At 46.5% G+C, this 19,995-nt stretch overlaps 1 protein-coding gene across 1 annotated transcript; it reads right to left on the bottom strand.

Annotated features, from left to right (window-relative positions):
* Positions 1 to 547: 547 nt before the first annotated feature.
* On the bottom strand, positions 548 to 1,227 carry LOC124659397 (RING-H2 finger protein ATL39-like). Its single transcript, XM_047197282.1, has one exon. It carries the CDS (start codon positions 1,097 to 1,099, stop codon positions 548 to 550), a length of 552 nt encoding a protein of 183 aa, XP_047053238.1. The 5' UTR covers positions 1,100 to 1,227.
* Positions 1,228 to 19,995: the final 18,768 nt, after the last annotated feature.

Here is a 19,995-nt window from a genome sequence, read left to right on the forward strand (position 1 = left end):
AGCCGTTTTTGGCCCAGAATCCCCAAAGGCCGTCAGATGGAGATGCTCTTTGATGGTGGTTTCTAGAAACAAAATATGTCTGCGCGCACGAAAGGAACGGATGCTTGGACGGACGGTTTCATTCAGGGTGGATTCCTCAAGCGATGAGAAGAATCGGTCGGGGAGACGTTGACCTTGTAGTGGAAGGGAACGCACCGAAGCCGACGTAGCTAGCGACGGCGGAGCCGAACCGTGCAACAGAGGCCGTTCGCAGCCGCGGAAGAGTCCAGAACGCTGCTGTACAGTATGAGTACGTTACTATAGATTCATTCCTTGAATCAAAAAAATCACAACAGCTAGTAGCTGCTTACCTAGTACTACTCCAGTAGTGGTAAAAATACCAAAACAATCGACGTCACAGATACTCCTGTACACGTACGTATATACACTACGAACGAAATTAATCTCCATTCTCCCAGCCTCGATAGATTAGGCCTCTACATCGTCCTAGCTACTTGTCGACCGATCGCTGTTCGTAGCTATTAATTCTTCAATCATTCCAATGAAGCTAGACAGGTGGCAGCGACTCTGCCGTCGCTATACCATCCGCCGGTGGGGTGCCGTCTTTCTTGGAGGCGGCGGCATGGGGCGGGCCGACGGGGGCGCGGCACATGGGGCAGGTGCAGTGCGCGCGCAGCCAGGCGTCGACGCACTCGGCGTGGAGCAAATGCGCGCACTTGGGCAGCCGCCGCACCGTCTCGCCGCCCTCCACCTGCCCGAGGCACACCGCACAGTCCGCTGCCGCCTCATTCGCGTCGTCCACGGCCCCTGGGACAACGACGGCGGGGAGCTCGTACGTGAAGGTCGGGAGCGCGGCGATGGCGGCGTCGCTCATGCCGCGGCGCTCGGGCCCCGGCGAGGCGGCGCCGGCCTCCTGGTCCTCCGCGCCCGCGGCGATCAGGCGTTGGCTGCGTCTGCGGCGGGTGCAGACGTACCAGATGGCGAGGTAGAGGAGGAAGGTGGCGATGCCGATGGCGAAGGAGAGGCCGATGAAGAGCAGCCGCGACCGGTTGCTGTACCTCGAGTTGTCGGCGAAGAGCCATGAGTTGGGCGTGTTCATCTTCGAGACTCCTCGATCGCCTGCACGAAAATGGCTTCTCGATCGATCGGCTTCCTTGCCGGAATAGCGGAACAGCACCAGGTTGTGTAGTGTAGTGTGTTCTACTGGTGCAAAGCCGTAGCGGCCGTAGCAAGCTTGGTGTGCTTTTCTTGTTTTCTCGAGGTCGCGTACGTCTCTGCTGGGGCAAAACGGGCAACGGCCGTATATAAAGGGCCGGGCGGCGATGGGTCGGTCTGAGCCTCTGAGGCTTGATCGCAATGGCACGGAACGGCGAGTGAACGCGCTGCAAAGGTGGTCAGTGTTTCGCGAGCCCGAGTGATGGTAACCACCATAGATATTTGAGCAAAGCGTGACCCAAACCGATCCATCACCCACGGGGAAGATTGACAGCCGATCCAAGATACACACGAACCACTCATCAATCATCATAGCTCGGTGGTCAGGTCGACCAGATCTGTTACTCTGCTGCACGTGCCTGAGATGAGATCCCTGGATATTTGTTCTGGGTACCAGATGTATTTTGCCCTGCAGGCCGACTTTTTTTTTCACGAAAATGACCACCGATCTATTAATCATCATCAATAGAAGTACAGAGAAAACCAAAAGTAATAAAAATTACGAAAAGATCTTTGAACCACCTAGCGAAGACCGCGAACACCAGAACGAGCCGAAGACGCGCCGCCGTCCTCACCCATCCATCACTAAGTTGTAAAGTTGAGCATCTCCACCGATTTAGGTTTATGAACTTATAATCGTGGAATCAACCCCGCAATCAGATTCTAAGTCCATTCCATCCAATATACATCCTTACATTTTATTTAGGATTAGGAATAGGTGTAATCAGAAGTGCTTTTGGCATGCACTTCTTTGGGATTCTATTGAACTCACAAATTGGATTGTAAATGTTTCATCTTTTAGATATTGATATTAGAGGGCTTGTGCCAAAAAAAAACAAATTGATTTTTCGTAAATACTATGCGAAAAAAAAACACTACTTAAAAGAAATTTTGCATCTGGATATGGTGATGAAAAAAATTGAGATACCCAACTTTCTGGCCCAATGACATGCAAATATAGGTAAGCCGTGTGGAAAAATATAATCATCTGGTGTGTGCAGCCCAACTTATTGGGTAAAAAAAATCGCAACCGCTTTTCCGCCCATGCCACAGGACGATCATGCCGTTAACGAATCAGTCGCCACCCATCCGTGCATCGCTGGCTCCCACATCCTATTTAACCCTTAGATCGTGATATCACAACTCTTTATTATTTTGAATTTTAAATAATTATTTAAATAAACATCAATGGTTAAGTCATAATAATCTCTACCGAGGATGCAATTATTAATTTACTTTTAAAAAAATCCTAAATTTCTAGCAAAAACTAAAATCTTCTTGCTTTCATATTTCCATTTGAAATTTTGAGAATATAAAAATTGGCTATCCAGGTCAACCCTGGTGGATTCGGATGTAGCTTTTTCCCACGATTATTTTTATATATTATTTTTTTCCGATGTCGTATGCAATCAGAAAAGCCATTTTATTGATATGGCGCAATTTTGCAAAAGATCGAAATTCATTTTTGTTAAATTCTCTTGCAACTAGATGATATAACATATGGACATCTCGAAAGATTTTATTTTTTAAATTTTTTATCATTTTCTACCATTCAGTTGAAAGTTAAAAAGGCGATTGAGGGGGAGGGGTGCGTGGAGGGAAATTTACAACCTCTACGCCGCGGGTGGCAGTCGACGTAGTTAAAAAAAAAAGGAAAAGCTATACCAAGGGTGTCCATCGGCGTAGCCTTCATGCCGTAACAGGGCTGTCACCACCTAAGTTTGGTGGGCGCATGCACAGGCCTAGGCTGATGGCCCACGATGTGCCGAGGGAAGCCGTCAGCGTAGCGTTTCCTACACCGAGGGCATCGCTACGTCGACGGTCCTTTTGGCGGGTTGGCCTGGAGGCACATACACCGACGGTCTCAATTTTTAGCCATCGGTGTATGAAAAGGCCATCGGCGCAGCGCGCTATTCCTGTAGTGTAGTGGATCGTCTATCTAAAAATCTCTGTGTGTGTTACTCTCAGTAGTAGCTCTCATGCACGGCCGTTCTCAACTTCACTGCCAAACAGCTTTGCTCGCATTATCTGCTACCGCCCTTTTCGAAAGCAAGAGGGACCTGACGTGTTGGTTGCCAACTTGCCATCCATGATCCATCATGCCTCATTTTTTGAGCATTCCGCGAACTCAAATTATAGGAGCTCAGCTATTTACGTATTAGGGCATCCCAGCGGCGCGATGCAAATGGACGCTGAGCAACCGTTTGTGTCCGCCGTGACCGAAAATGCGTCTGGCACCACCTCCAGCGGCGCGACGCAAAGTGATCGGGCAGTTCGCGGAGACGCAAACACCTGGCCCAAATATGCGCCAGGTTTGTGTCTCTGCGGACGCTGCGCGGACGCGCAAAGTGTCCGCTCGGTCCTCGCATGGGCCCGCCTGGCAGGGGCACAACTATTTCGTCTTCCACGGCATTACTTGCGGGCGGCGCGCTGCAGCCTTTGCAGGGCCGCGTTAATGGCGCGCCTCGGCTTCCGCGAGCGTGCGCAGCTAGGCGCCGTTGCAGTGGCAGGACATTGAAGGCGAGATGGCGTCCGAGCCTCTTAAAAGGAAGCTGTCGGCAGCCATTTCCCCGACCAAATCATTGTCAGGTCCCACACTATCCACCCCACCGATGCCATGGGGAAGAAATGCTGGCCGTTCCGCAAGACCAAGAACGACCACGAGGCTAACGGCTCGCGGTCCGGCAAGAAGGCACGGGTCGGCCGGTACGTCCGCGTCGACTTCGCGCGGCAGCTATGGGAGGAAAACCAGCCGGTATCATGGGCAGACGCGAACTTGCCGGGAGGGGGCTGGTACCTCAACTCAAGGCGCGTGCCGGGCCCCCCCCCCCCCCTCCGTGTCGCGCGAAGGCCGAGAGCGGCGGGACGAGGTGCGCCGCCGCCGAGCGATCTTGCCGCCGGATCTGCGGGACGATCAGGCGTACGCGCTGCTGGCGTGTAGTTGACGTGGGAGTTAGAAGTCTTCTTTTCTTCAGTTCCCCGGCAACGGCGCCAGAAATTTAGCTTGATGACGCGTAAAGCACACGCTCGTTGGGAACCCCAAGTGGAAGGTGTGATGCGTACAGCAGCAAGTTTCCCTCGCAAGAAACCAAGGTTTATCGAACCCAGTAGGAGCCAAGAAGCACGTTGAAGGTTGATGGCGGCGGGATGTAGTGCGGCGCAACACCAGGGATTCCGGCGCCAACGTGGAACCTGCACAACACAACCAAAGTACTTTGCCCCAACGAAACGAGTGAGGTTGTCAATCTCACCGGCTTGCTGTAACAAAGGATTAACCGTATTGTGTGGAAGATGATTGTTTGCAGAAAACGAGTAGAACAAGTATTGCAGTAGATTGTATTTCGAGTATAGAGAATTGGACCGGGGTCCACAGTTCACTAGAGGTGTCTCTCCCATAAGATAAACAGCATGTTGGGTGAACAAATTACGGTTGGGCAATTGACAAATAAAGAGAGCATGACCATGCACATACATATCATGATGAGTATAGTGAGATTTAATTGGGCATTACGACAAAGTACATAGACCGTCATCCAACCGCATCTATGCCTAAAAGTCCACCTTCAGGTTATCATCCGAACCCCCTCCAGTATTAAGTTGCTAACAACAGACAATTGCATTAAGTATGGCGCGTAATGTAACTAGTGACTACATCCTTGAACATAGCACTAATGTTTTATCCCTAGTGGCAACAGCACAACACAACCTTAGAACTTTCTGTCACCTTGTCCCGGTGTCAATGCGGGCATGAACCCACTATCGAGCATAAGTACTCCCTCTTGGAGTTACAAGCATCTACTTGGCCAGAGCATCTACTAGTAACGGAAAGCATGCAAGATCATAAACAACACATAAGCATAACTTTGATAATCAACATAACAAGTATTCTCTATTCATCGGATCCCAACAAACGCAACATATAGAATTACGGATAGATGATCTTGATCATGTTAGGCAGCTCACAAGATCCGACAATGATAGCACAATGGGGAGAAGACAACCATCTAGCTACTGCTATGGACCCATAGTCCAGGGGTAGACTACTCACACATCACACCGGAGGCGACCATGGCGGCGTAGAGTCCTCCGGGAGATGATTCCCCTCTCCGGCAGGGGTGCCGGAGGCGATCTCTCGGATCCCCCGAGATGGGATCGGCGGCGGCGGCGTCTCCGGAAGGTTTTCCGTATCGTGGTTCTCGGTGCGGGGTTTTCGTCACGGAGACTTTTTATAGGCGAAAGGGCAGGTCAAGAGGCGGCACGGGGGCCCCACACCACAGGCCGGCGCGGCCAAGGGGGGGGCCGCGCCGCCCTATAGTGTGGCCCCTCCGTGGCCCCTCTTCGTCTCTCCTTCGGACTTCTGGAAGCTTCGTGGAAAAATAGGCCCCTGGGCTTTGATTTCGTCCAATTCCGAGAATATTTCCTTACTAGGATTTCTGAAACCAAAAACAGCAGAAAACAAGCAATCAGCACTTCGGCATCTTGTTAATAGGTTAGTTCCAGAAAATGCACGAATATGACATAAAGTGTGCATAAAACATGTAGATAACATCAATAATATGGCATGGAACATAAGAAATTATCGATACGTCGGAGACGTATCAGCATCCCCAAGCTTAGTTCTGCTCGTCCCGAGCAGGTAAAACGATAACACGAGATAATTTCGGAGTGACATGCCATCATAATCTTGATCATACTATTTGTAAAGCATATGTAGTGAATGCAGCGATCAAAACAATGTATATGACATGAGTAAACAAGTGAATCATATAGCAAAGACTTTTCATGAATAGCACTTCAAGACAAGCATCAATAAGTCTTGCATAAGAGTTAACTCATAAAGCAATAATTCAAAGTAGAGATATTGAAGCAACACAAAAGAAGATTAAGTTTCAGCGGTTGCTTTCAACTTGTAACATGTATATCTCATGGATATTGTCAACATAGAGTAATATAATAAGTGCAATAAGCAAGTATGTAGGAATCAATGCATAGTTCACACAAGTGTTTGCTTCTTGAGGTGGAGAGAAATAGGTGAACTGACTCAACATTGAAAGTAAAAGAATGGTCCCCATAGAGGAAAAGCATCGATTGCTATATTTGTGCTAGAGCTTTGATTTTGAAAACATGAAACAATTTTGTCAACGGTAGTAATAAAGCATATGCATCATGTAAATTATATCTTATAAGTTGCAAGCCTCATGCATAGTGTACTAATAGTGCCCGCACCTTGTCCTAATTAGCTTGGACTACCTGGATTATCACCGCAATACATATGCTTTAACCAAGTATCACAAAGGGGTACCTCTATGCCGCCTGTACAAAGGTCTAAGGAGAAAGCTCGCATTTGGATTTCTCGCTTTTGATTATCCTCAACTTAGACATCCATACCCGGACAACATAGACAACAGATAATGGACTCCTCTTTTATGCATAAGCATATAACAACAATTAATAATTTTCTCATTTGAGATTTGAGGATTGTTGTCCAAAACTGAAACTTCCACCATGGAACATGGCTTCGGTTAGCGGCCCAATGTTCTTCTCTCACAATATGCATGCTCAAATCATTCAACTCAGTGTAGATCGCCCTTACTTCAGACAAGACGAACATGCATAGCAACTCACATGAAATTCAACAATGAACAGTTGATGGCGTCCCCAGTAAACATGGTTATCGCACAACAAGCAACTTAATAAGAGATAAAGTGCATAATGACATATTCAATACCACAATAGTTTTTAAGCTATTTGTCCCATGAGCTATATATTGCATAGGTGAATGATGGAATTTTAAAGGTAGCACTCAAGCAATTTACTTTGGAATGGCGGAAAATACCATGTAGTATAGGTAGGTATGGTGGACACAAATGGCATAGTGGTTGGCTCAAGTGTTTTGGATGCATGAGAAGTATTCCCTCTCGATACAAGGTTTAGGCTAGCAAGGCTTATTTGAAACAAACACAAGGATGAACCGGTGCAGCAAAACTCACATAAAAGACATATTGAAAACATTATAAGACTCTACACCGTCTTCCTTGTTGTTCAAACTCAATACTAGAAATTATCTAGACCTTAGAGAAACCAAATATGCAAACCAAATTTTAGCATGCTCTATGTATTTCTTCATTAATGGGTGCAAAGCATATGATGCAAGAGCTTAATCATGAGCACAACAATTGCCAAGTATCACATTACCCAAGACATTTATAGCAATTACTACATGTATCATTTTCCAATTCCAACCATATAACAATTTAACGAAGAAGAAACTTCGCCATGAATACTATGAGTAGAAACCAAGGACATACTTGTCCATATGCTACAGCGGAGCGTGTCTCTCTCCCATAAAGTGAATGCTAGGATCCATTTTATTTAAACAAAACAAAAACAAAAAAAAACCGACGCTCCAAGAAAAAGCACATAAGATGTGATGGAATAAAAATATAGTTTCAGGGGAGGAACCTGATAATGTTGTCGATGAAGAAGGGGATGCCTTGGGCATCCCCAAGCTTAGACAGCTTGAGTCTTCTTGATATATGCAGGGGTGAACCACCGGGTGCATCCCCAAGCTTAGAGCTTTCACTCTCCTTGATCATGTTGCATCATACTCCTCTCTTGATCCTTGAAAACTTCCTCCACACCAAACTCGAAACAACTCATTAGAGGGTTAGTGCACATTATAAATTGACATATTCAGAGGTGACACAATCATTCTTAACACTTCTGGACATTGCATAATGCTACTGGACATTAGTGGATCAAAGAAATTCATCCAACATAGCGAAAGAGGCAATGCGAAATAAAAGGCAGAATCTGTCAAAACAGAACAGTTCGTATTGACGAATTTTAAAATGGCACCAGACTTGCTCAGATGAAAATGCTCAAATTGAATGAAAGTTGCGTACATATCTGAGGATCATGCACGTAAATTGGCTTAATTTTCTGAGTTACCTACAGGGAGGTGGACCCAGATTCGTGACAGCAAAGAAATCTGGAACTGTGCAGTAATCCAAATCTAGTACTTACTTTTCTATCAACGGCTTAACTTGGCACAACAAAACACAAAACTAAGATAAGGAGAGGTTGCTACAGTAGTAAACAACTTCCAAGACACAAAATAAAAACAAAGTACTGTAGGTAAAAACATGGGTTGTCTCCCATAAGCGCTTTTCTTTAACGCCTTTCAGCTAGGCGCGAAAGTGTGTATCAAGTATTATCAAGAGACGAAGTGTCAACATCATAATTTGTTCTCATAATAGAATCAAAAGGTACCTTCATTCTCTTTCTAGGGAAGTGTTCCATACCTTTCTTGAGAGGAAATTGATATTTTATATTACCTTCCTTCATATCAATGATAGCACCAACGAGTTCGAAGAAAAGGTCTTCCCAATATAATGGGACAAGATGCATTGCATTCAATATCCAAGACAACAAAATCAACGGGAACCAGGTTATTGTTAATGGTAATGCGAACATTATCAACTTTACCCAAAGGTTTCTTTGTAGAATGATCAGCAAGATTAACATCCAAATAACAATTTTTCGGTGGTGGCAAGTCAAGCATATTATAAATTTTCTTAGGCATAACGAAATACTTGCACCAAGATCACATAAAGCATTACAATCAAAATCTTTAACCTTCATCTTAATGATGGGCTCCCAACCATCCTCTAACTTTTTAGGAATAGAGGCTTCACGCTCTAGTTTCTCTTCTCTAGCTTTTATGACAGCATTTGTAATATGATGCGTGAAAGCCAAATTTATAGCACTAGCATTAGGACTTTTAGCAAGTTTTTGCAAGAACTTTATAACTTCAGAGATATGGCAATCATCAAAATTCAAACCATTATAATCTAAAGCAATGGGATCATCATCCCCAATGTTGGAAAAAATTTCAGCAGCTTTATCACAGGCAGTTTCAGCAGTTTTAGCAGTTTCAGGCAGTTTTTCGCGCTTTGCATTCGAAGTGGAAACATTGCTAACACCAATTCTTTTATTAGTATGAGTAGGAGGTGCAGCAACATGTGTAGCATTAGCATTACTAGTGGTGGTAATAGTCCAAACTTTAGCTATATTCTTCTCTTTAGCTAGTTTTTCATTTTCTTCTCTATCCCACCTAGCACGCAGTTCAGCCATTAATCTTATATTCTCATTAATTCTAACTTGAATGGCATTTGCTGTAGTAGTAATTTTATTATGATGATTCTCATTAGGCAAAACTTTTGATTTCAAAAGATCAACATCAGCAGCAAGACTATCGACTTTAGAAGCAAGTATATCAATTTTCCCAAGCTTTTCTTCAACAGATTTGTTAAAAGCAGTTTGTGTACTAATAAATTTTTTAAGCATGCCTTCAAGTCCAGGGGGTGAACTCCTATTATTGTTGTAAGAATTCCCATAAGAATTACCATAGCCGTTGCCATTATTATAAGGATATGGCCTATAGTTGTTACTAGAATTGTTCCGGTAAGCATTGTTGTTGAAATTATTATTTTTAATGAAGTTTACATCAACATGTTCTTCTTGTGCAACCAATGAAGCTAATGGAACATTATTAGGATCAATATTAGTCCTATCATTCACAAGCATAGACATAATAGCATCAATCTTATCACTCAAGGAAGAGGTTTCTTCGACGGAATTTACCTTCTTACCTTGTGGAGCTCTTTCCGTGTGCCATTCAGAGTAGTTGATCATCATATTATCAAGAAGCCTTGTTGCTTCACCAAGAGTGATGGACATAAAGGTACCTCCAGCAGCTGAATCCAATAAATTCCGTGAAGAAAAATTTAGTCCTCGCATAGAAGGTTTGGATGATCATCCAAGTAGTCAGTCCATGGGTTGGGCAATTTTTAACCAGAGATTTCATTCTTTCCCAAGCTTGAGCAACATGTTCAGTATCTAATTGTTTAAAATTCATTATGCTACTCCTCAAAGATATAATTTTAGCAGGGGGATAATATCTACCAATAAAAGCATCCTTGCATTTAGTCCATGAATCAATACTATTCTTAGGCAGAGATAGCAACCAATCTTTAGCTCTTCCTCTTAATGAGAAAGGGAACAATTTTAGTTTAATAATATCACCATCTACATCTTTATATTTTTGCATTTCACATAGTTCAACAAAATTATTAAGATGGGCAGCAGCATCATCAGAACTAACATCAGAAAATTGCTCTCGCATAACAAGATTCAGTAAAGCAGGTTTAATTTCAAAGAATTCTGCTGTAGTAGCAGGTGGAGCAATAGGTGTGCATAAGAAATCATTATTATTTGTGGTTGTGAAGTCACACAACTTAGTGTTTTCAGCGTTGGCCATTTTAGCAACAGTAAATAAAACAAACTAGATAAAGTAAATGCAAGTAAACTAATTTTTTTGTGTTTTCGATATAGCAAACAAGATAACAAGTAAAGTAAAACTAGCAACTAATTTTTTTGTATTTTGATTTAGTGCAGCAAACAAATTAGTAAATAAAACTAAGCAAGACAAAAACAAAGTAAAGAGATTGAGAAGTGGAGACTCCCCTTGCAGCGTGTCTTGATCTCCCCGGCAACGGCGCCAGAAATTTAGCTGCTGGCGTGTAGTTGACGTGGGAGTTAGAAGTCTTCTTTTCTTCAGTTCCCCGGCAACGGCGCCAGAAATTTAGCTTGATGACGCGTAAAGCACACGCTCGTTGGGAACCCCAAGTGGAAGGTGTGATGCGTACAGCAGCAAGTTTCCCTCAGTAAGAAACCAAGGTTTATCGAACCAGAGAGGAGCCAAGAAGCACGTTGAAGGTTGATGGCGGCGGGATGTAGTGCGGCGCAACACCAGGGATTCCGGCGCCAACGTGGAACCTGCACAACACAACCAAAGTACTTTGCCCCAACGAAACGAGTGAGGTTGTCAATCTCACCGGCTTGCTGTAACAAAGGATTAACCGTATTGTGTGGAAGATGATTGTTTGCAGAAAACGAGTAGAACAAGTATTGCAAGTAGATTGTATTTCAGTATAGAGAATTGGACCGGGGTCCACAGTTCACTAGAGGTGTCTCTCCCATAAGATAAACAGCATGTTGGGTGAACAAATTACAGTTGGGCAATTGACAAATAAAGAGAGCATGACCATGCACATACATATCATGATGAGTATAGTGAGATTTAATTGGGCATTACGACAAAGTACATAGACCGTCATCCAACTGCATCTATGCCTAAAAAGTCCACCTTCGAGGTTATCATCCGAACCCCTCCAGACATTAAGTTGCTAACAACAGACAATTGCATTAAGTATGGCGCGTAATGTAACTAGTGACTACATCCTTGAACATAGCACTAATATTTTATCCCTAGTGGCAACAAGCACAACACAACCTTAGAACTTTCTCGTCATCGTCCCGGTGTCAATGCGAGCATGAACCCACTATCGAGCATAAGTACTCCCTCTTGGAGTTACAAGCATCTACTTGGCCGAGAGCATCTACTAGTAACGGAAAGCATGCAAGATCATAAACAACACATAAGCATAACTTTGATAATCAACATAACAAGTATTCTCTATTCATCGGATCCCAACAAACGCAACATATAGAATTACGGATAGATGATCTTGATCATGTTAGGCAGCTCACAAGATCCGACAATGATAGCACAATGGGGAGAAGACAACCATCTAGCTACTGCTATGGACCCATAGTCCAGGGGTAGACTACTCACACATCACACCGGAGGCGACCATGGCGGCGTAGAGTCCTCCGGGAGATGATTCCCCTCTCCGGCAGGGTGCCGGAGGCGATCTCCTCGGATCCCCCGAGATGGGATCGGCGGCGGCGGCGTCTCTGGAAGGTTTTCCGTATCGTGGTTCTCGGTACTGGGGGTTTCGTCACGGAGACTTTTTATAGGCGAAAGGGCAGGTCAAGAGGCGGCACGGGGGCCCCACACCACAGGCCGGCGCGGCCAAGGGGGGCCGCGCCGCCCTATAGTGTGGCCCCTCCGTGGCCCCTCTTCGTCTCTCCTTCGGACTTCTGGAAGCTTCGTGGAAAAATAGGCCCCCGGGCTTTGATTTCGTCCAATTCCGAGAATATTTCCTTACTAGGATTTCTGAAACCAAAAACAGCGAGAAAACAACGAATCGGCACTTCGGCATCTTGTTAATAGGTTAGTTCCAGAAAATGCACGAATATGACATAAAGTGTGCATAAAACATGTAGATAACATCAATAATGTGGCATGGAACATAAGAAATTATCGATACGTCGGAGACGTATCACGCGCTGAACTCCTACAATTGGATTTCATTCGGGAAGTGGGAGTTCGACGCGTGCCGCCGCGCTGGCTACCTCAGCGACGTAGACTACTTCAACTGCGAGATCGCCGCAGAAGAAGAAGAGAACGACCAGGAGGACGAGGACATGGACACGACAGGCTACGGCCACGATGACGGCGGCCCGCGTGGGATCCGGAGACCCAACCGCCGGACATTTCCGAGGAGGAGGCCATTGCCATGGCACTGCCCAACTGCGAGCAGGACGAGCTCAACGACCTCGCTTTGTGGGACGGGCTCGCAATCTAGCTCCGCGAGTCAGCGCTCGCGCAGGGGAGGCCGACGACTCCTCCGGCCACGCCGACGCGTTCCAACGACCACGCTCCACCTGCTGCTCCGGCGTGGCAGCCATGGCCACAGCCTCCGGCCCATGCGGCGGTACCTCCTCCACCGCCGACGTACGAGCTTCCATGACCTACGCCGGAGTTCATTGACCTCGTCAGTGATGACGAGCAGTAGGCAGCACCTACTTTTACCACGCCTTTATGGCTTTTTTATTTTTTTATTTATGTAAATTATGGCTTCATAAATGGAAAAAAAAATTATGCGTCGTGCCGCTGGAGCCATCCCGACGCAAACTACCGTCTGGACGATTTTGACCATTTAGGCTGACGCACACGTACGTCCGTTTCCGAAATGCGTCGCCGCTGGAGATGCTTCATGGACGCCTGTATCTGTGGTGGCTGGACGTGTACGCGGCGATGAGAGCGTTCGTTGCTTCGTCCGTCCACATTCCTTGCACTGGCCGCGTGAACGAACGTACGTTTTCTCGTCCTAGATCGTTGTTTGACTCGACCGATCGGTTTGCAGCTAGCTGGAACTGTTCCGGAGGTTCGCACGTTGGAATTGGACGCTGCAAGCCAGCATGGTCCGAATTCCATGCCAACAAGCGATCGCGACAAGTTGATGTATATTTCCTGCACAGCAGACTTCTGTTAATTATCCTATTCCGTAGCAATAAACCATCTACAATTTACAGGTAACAAAACTAGAAATCATTGTCAAAATTGAACTATATCATCGACGCCCATCCTTTTTTGTATACTTTATTTCGGTCAGAAGCATGGTTGTGTTAATTAGAAGGAGGTACTTTAGGTGAATTAGTGGAAAAGGCGGCCCCTCTCGCGGTCGCTCCAGCGAGCGACCCGCGGGGGGGGGGGGGGGGAGCCCCTCCTATCACCATCCCCTCCCCCTCAACCCCGCCGGAGGGTGTCATCGGGTGAAGCCCGGGTGGCGTCGGGGACTCTCGTCCCCTCGCACAGCGGCAAGGGCCGCATCAGCCTAGCAGCGACGGCGTGGCTGCCTGGCAGCGGCGCAGAAGCTTTGCGGTCCTGGTGTGCTCGTAGCCGCAACGGCATCCCTCGGGCATGGCTACAACGGCGGGCGATGCGAGCTTAGCTGCTCTGCACTGTGGGTGGGCGAGATGTCTCGGGCACGGACATCGTCGACGCATCCATGGAAGCAAGCTTGGCCGGTGGTGAGGATGCCCGCTGGTGTGGGGAGGCCGGATCCATTTGGGGTGTTGGTAGTGCAGCCATATTTGGATGTCTCGAGATCTTGGGCCGAGGGGCTCGGGCCCTATCGAGCCCATCGACTTCCACCCCCAGATTAAGCATCTCTTGTATCCATGGGGGCTCCAGATCTCCAATTTGGTGGAGGAGCGCGCCCTCTCCCTTCTGGTTCAATGCCTCCAGGGCGGCATCGGTGGTACTCGTGGGGGCGGTGCCTCCCGTTTCTATCCTTTCAGTTCATCAGAGCACAGAGCTGGGATACCGGGGCGGCGGCCATGGACGGTGGGAGTCGTGCTGGTTGGCCGGGGAGCCAGAGGCTCAGGTGTTGGTCGGGTTCCTCGGCCGTGTGGATGGCGTGATTCCGGTGATTTGCATGGTGTGACTGCGGTGTGGCCGATGCTTCGGTGAAGGCCGGTACCCTGTGCGATGGGCATAGTGTTGTTGCCGGGAAAACCCTTGCCTTTCGCGGCCACGATGGCGATGTTCGCAGATGTCGTCCCGTTCATGAAGGCGTCATTGTGGCCGCGCTCGGTCTGTCTACATGCTTCGGGTGAAAACCCTGTGAAGTTTCATACTCTAGCCAGTTCAACCAAAAGGGAGATCTAATGGAGGAGGGCTAGACAATTATATTCAACACCTCCCCTCGCGTCTAGGCCAGTGGGTTTTTTTTTAGATCTCGCACGGGTCTTAGACATGTATCCTTGGATTTTTTTTAAGGATGCCGCACATAATTATTTCAAATACTATGTTGGCAAGGATTTAAAACCAAGACCTTGTAGGTTTGATACCATGTGAAGTTGCATGCTCTAGCCAATTCAATCAATAGGCCGATCTAATAGATGAGGGCTAGGCAATTATCTCTACTATTAAATTGCAAAGCAACTGGTGTCCTACTTGATCAAAGTGTCGTGTTGATAGAAAAAAAAACAAAAGAAAAACTGCACGTATGCGGGTATCTTAGGGCACATACAATGGGATGATGTCAGTCTTCCCTTAGAGATGTCACATCAGATTTTTGCTAGGGATGCCCTAATAATGAAGAGAGAGAAGGCACGTACAATAAGGAATTATCTCTTAGGAAATGAGGGAAGACTATTTTTCCCATTGTATCACATATGTCATCCCTTAGCAACAAATTTCCTACCAAAATTTAATTATTAATAATAATTGCTAGCGATGGCTGTAAGAGATAATACATTGTACGACTTATATTTAATGTCTTCTCTAACTGATGTGGCGGGGTAAGAGAAGGCACATGCTTTCTCTATCATTGTACATGCTCTTACCTCACGAAAATCGCCAACGAAAAGACCGGTAGAAGGATCGAGGATACCTTCCCATATTGAATTGGCAGTCCTTCCATCGCCGTTCACGGTACGTGATCAGTCGTGGTTACAATTGCAGCAATATTCAACAAGCAGATTGGACGGTTTTTGCATCATGATCTTTTTGAAGATGCCATCTTGGAGTTCACAGCGTGTGGAGCTCCCATAGTTTTTTTTCGATAAAGAGCATATATTAATATAGCGAAGATATCAAATTACACCTGTCCTCTGCAACAACATCATGCCCTAATAGCGTAAAGGATGCACACAGCCAAAAAAAGAGAAAATAATTACAGAAAAGAAAAGTTCCGCACAGAGATCTATAACCTGAAACAGCAACACTGACACCACCAAGACAACACAAGAAGATCAGCTTCTCCATAAGCGACGCCTTCAAGAAAGAAATAGTGCACAAACGTTGTCGTCACCCAATCATAGATCTTAGGTTTCACCCTGAAGAAATTCCTCACTCTCAAAACAATGTCTTCAACAAGAACATTGCATGCACAACCAATTAAGGCCAAACGATGGATTTTCATCCTAAAAGATAAGACTCTGAACTTCTCCTATGCAGTCGCCCCCACATACCAGTTGCTGTTTCAAGTCACGAAGCACCAAGCCAATTCCACCTCACACCAAGATCCGACCACCATTGCTATTCCACCGATCTCGTATTGATGACCTTCTCTGCTAGCACCGTGGCAAGAAAATAGCTTCTTGATATTAACAGCCAGCAGAGCTTCGAAGCACTCCCTCTGAAACCCAATGGCCAGATACAAAAACATGGTTGCGCATGATCGAAACCATCCAATCCAGCAATCTTCAGGCATTATTAGGACAATGAATTTTGCCGGCAGGACCTTCCGGAACACGACAATCCACCCAGACTGGAGGGAACAAACATCCGACAGATCTTCAACTTAGTATGGGAAGAATCCGAGGATCGCCGCCTTTATTCAGATCGGACCCCGACGGTGCCGACCATCCCGGGACGGCCAAGGCAAAGGCGGAGATACTAGGCGAAGAAGCCCTTGCCAGCAGCGCCCTACAGCCAGCATCTGACCCTCCATCGTCGGCAGCTAACACCGCCGAGAGGATAAGGGTTGAACCGATCTAGGGTTAGTACCCAACCGGCCCAACCCCCTAGACCTCCTGCGCCAGCACATCGTGCCGCTGGTGGCCACCACCACCACCACGCCGACCAGGGACTTCGCCCGGATCGCGTCGCCACGGACACGCCGCCCGCCGCCGCCCCAGCAGCTTGAGCAGCCGACCATGGCTACCACCGTTTGGTGGCTGGGCCCACCACCACCGTGGCCGGGGTTGGTGGCAGTAGCGGCAAGGAGGGTCGGCGCGGCCGGTTGGGAGTGGCGGGGGGGGGGGTCGCCCCTGGAACCGCCCTGGGGAGCGGCCCGAGCAAGGCTTTACAGATAGTAGTGTTTCGGAGCTCCCATAGTTGTGGAGATCCGGTATATGCGGATGGCGATTGGAGCACCTAGCTGGGGATGCTCTTAAGTGCTTCATGTGCGAAATTATAGGCGAGGACATCCCACGATGTATGTGAATGAGACGTTGAGTGAAGGTTCAGGTAAAATCCGACGGTCTAGATTTGTCTGATGGTAAGCGTTACTGTTGAGCGACGACGTACCATCACCAACTTCAAATTAATACAGTAAAGAAAAATATCTCCTAATTTTTGCCGCACAACATGTAGTACAGGTTGAAACCCTTCAAGCAACCAAGCGGCGTCAAATATGAAGCTCCCGTTGCCGGCACTCTTTTCCCCGACAGGAACGCTCGCTTTTGAACTGCTTTTAGACAGAACAAGTCCTGAACAGGAGAGAGTACACAATCCTATTCCTTCAAAGAGAGAGAGACCGCAGAATCCTATATCCTGTGTCGTCAATTCCAGACCGCCTATTCCACGTGGATCCAATCCAACACACACCAACGAGAACAAAAGATATGCATGTACATATCGTTAAACCCTCCAACTATCCCAGCAACCGATAAAGAAACATCGGGCTGGGAGGCGCAGGATAGATCCAATGTTTCTCTCCAAGAAGAAAGCCTTTTGACCTAGGAGAAAAGTAAAACACGATAGGGCAAACACCTTTGCAGAGTCAGGTCCTAATTCACACCTTTCATGTCAAGATCGCCGGGCCTGTGTGGCCGAACGGGTGTTTGCTAAAAGATCTTCCGGCGGGTGATTAAATGGAAAATCTGATGTCTAGTTGACATTTTGAGTACATAGTAACTAACTATGTTACTACTGTACTACCGTATTAACATCATTGCACACCCCAAGATAAAATAAACCTACACCCTAATAAATAAAATTATGCATGATACTACATGTATGTTACTTCTCACTATAGAGATAATAATATAGACTAGTAATGTAAGCATGACACTGGACATGGTGTTTTTCCACCCGGAGTATATGCTCCTGGTTTTAAAATAAAATTTACACGTATCATAAAATGTTAAAAAAATTCTGACAAAAAAAAGCTCTCTAGATGTTCTGTTCTATGTGTTCGCAAAGTCATTTCACGAAAAATCGATATTTTTGTGTCATATGTAAAAAAAATTGGTGCTAAAAATAAGCTCTCCAGAGGACGCTTCTTTGTCTTTCTTACATAAGACACAAAAAAATAACGGTTTTCCATGAAACTTGGCATACACACACATAGAATAGCGACATATACGCGCATAATTTTTTTTTGGGGTTTTCTTGATATTGAAAATATTTTTTAAGGTGGCATAACCATATACAACCTAAACTAAAAGACCCTAAACTAAAAGGGTATTTTCAGCATGACACTAGCATATGCTATTCCTCACTATGATCGGAGGACACATCCATTCCGACGGTTGGAAACTTGGAATACTAGAATTTTGTAGATACTACGTACATACACGTAGCTAGCTAGGTGCTGGAATTCACCTGCGCACGAAGACGTCTGAACTCTGAATTCCTGACACGACTAAGCAGGCGACACGGGTTTGCTCACCATAATGCCATGTTTGAAACAGGCAAGAACCTATCATGAAAAACCTGAAGTCTGAAGAGAGCGCCACCATTTGAACACTAGCTGGCGATGGCGAGTGAGACGACGTGCTTGTACGTGTGTGTCCTGTCAAGTCGATCTGCGTGTGCGCCTTCGCCCTCCCGTGTAAACTGCGCTATACGATTCAGTGTGCGCTTTTCCTTCTCGTCAGTAGTGCCGTCAAAGTCGCTTCAGAGAAAGCAGCCATCTCCGGCTGTCATCAGGTGCCGCACCAATTAATTGTATCCTATCAGCAACATGATAATTGCAATTAGAAGCTTCACTAGGAGTATATAATGGGGATGTGAAAGGGCGATGCCGCACCAAGGCATGGCTTTTCTTGTTCACAAGGATTCTTCGGATAGTTTAGCTGAAATCGGCAAAATCCAACAAACCCCTTTGCACTGACATATCCTTGACCCGCTCACTAACTCTGTGTGCTAAAAGCTAGTAGTATAGCTGAAAGTCGTGTGTTGAAGCCAGCCGGCGGCGGCCCCGCCATCTTAGTGACGCAATGATCTTTCCCATCATGACATAGTACATAATCTGCACCTAAGTATTACACCTGGGTAGTGCTAAACTACTAGGGGCCATTTGGATCCATAGGATAGGAAAGAAATAGAAATAGAAAAAGATGGAACGTGTAAAGCTTTCTTCGTCATTTGTGTGTACGAACATAAAGAATAAGGTCTGAGTGAATTTTTCATTTCACCTAACTTTTGTCGGGCTCATTTGAATCGTATGATAGAAAAATTGTAGGAATAGAAATCAAGATTAAGATGTCATGTTTACTTGAATCTTACGCAAAGAGAAATTTGTTGAAATATAAATATAATGCCTAAACTCTTTCCATCAATTTGAATTTTTGGTTGATTTGGCAATTCTAGTATGGTATCAGAGCTAAGAGATCTCAAGTTCAGCACTCTTGTCACGCATAATATAAAAATAAGAAAAAAAATGCAGCCTACATCGAACCCTATCTAATGTCTCAAATAGCCCAGACCACGAAGGAGAGTGTTGAAACATTGTATTGACCGGCTCCTTGAAATAGGCATTCGCCCCGCTTTATAAATAAAGCCGCAACGGCCGAACCGATACATGGTGGAGAGGAGAACCTCTTACAAAGCAGATCAAAGGATAAACAAAAAAGAACAAGGAAAACCAAAACTAGCGACGACATTGGAACGAGACCGAGTCGAGTCGGGGCTCCACAACGACGCCCCCAAGAGGGTAACGACGCATTACGCCGCCGTCGTCGAGACCGTGAGGTCTAGGGTTTTCACCCGGAGCCGTACCGCGGGAGGGTACCCACAACGACGCCCCCAAGAGGGTTACGACACCCGCGGGCATCGCCGTCGTTGGCGCCTCGGCGCCGAGCTTTCGCCCGAAGTAGCCTCACACCACGCCCGAGAACTCAGCCGCCCGCTGCCCCCTAGGAAGGTTCCCAAACCACGATCTGGGAGCTGCCACAGCCGAAGTGCCGCCAACACCAGGATCTCCCGCCGTCCGCTCCACGCCATCCTCATGGCCGAAGAGTGAGACCACCACCACCGCAATGTTGCCCGCCGTAGAGCCAACCGCGCAGTCC

This window comes from Lolium rigidum, chromosome 6 (assembly GCF_022539505.1).
Source record: "Lolium rigidum isolate FL_2022 chromosome 6, APGP_CSIRO_Lrig_0.1, whole genome shotgun sequence".
In the NCBI taxonomy this organism is placed as follows: domain Eukaryota; kingdom Viridiplantae; phylum Streptophyta; class Magnoliopsida; order Poales; family Poaceae; genus Lolium; species Lolium rigidum.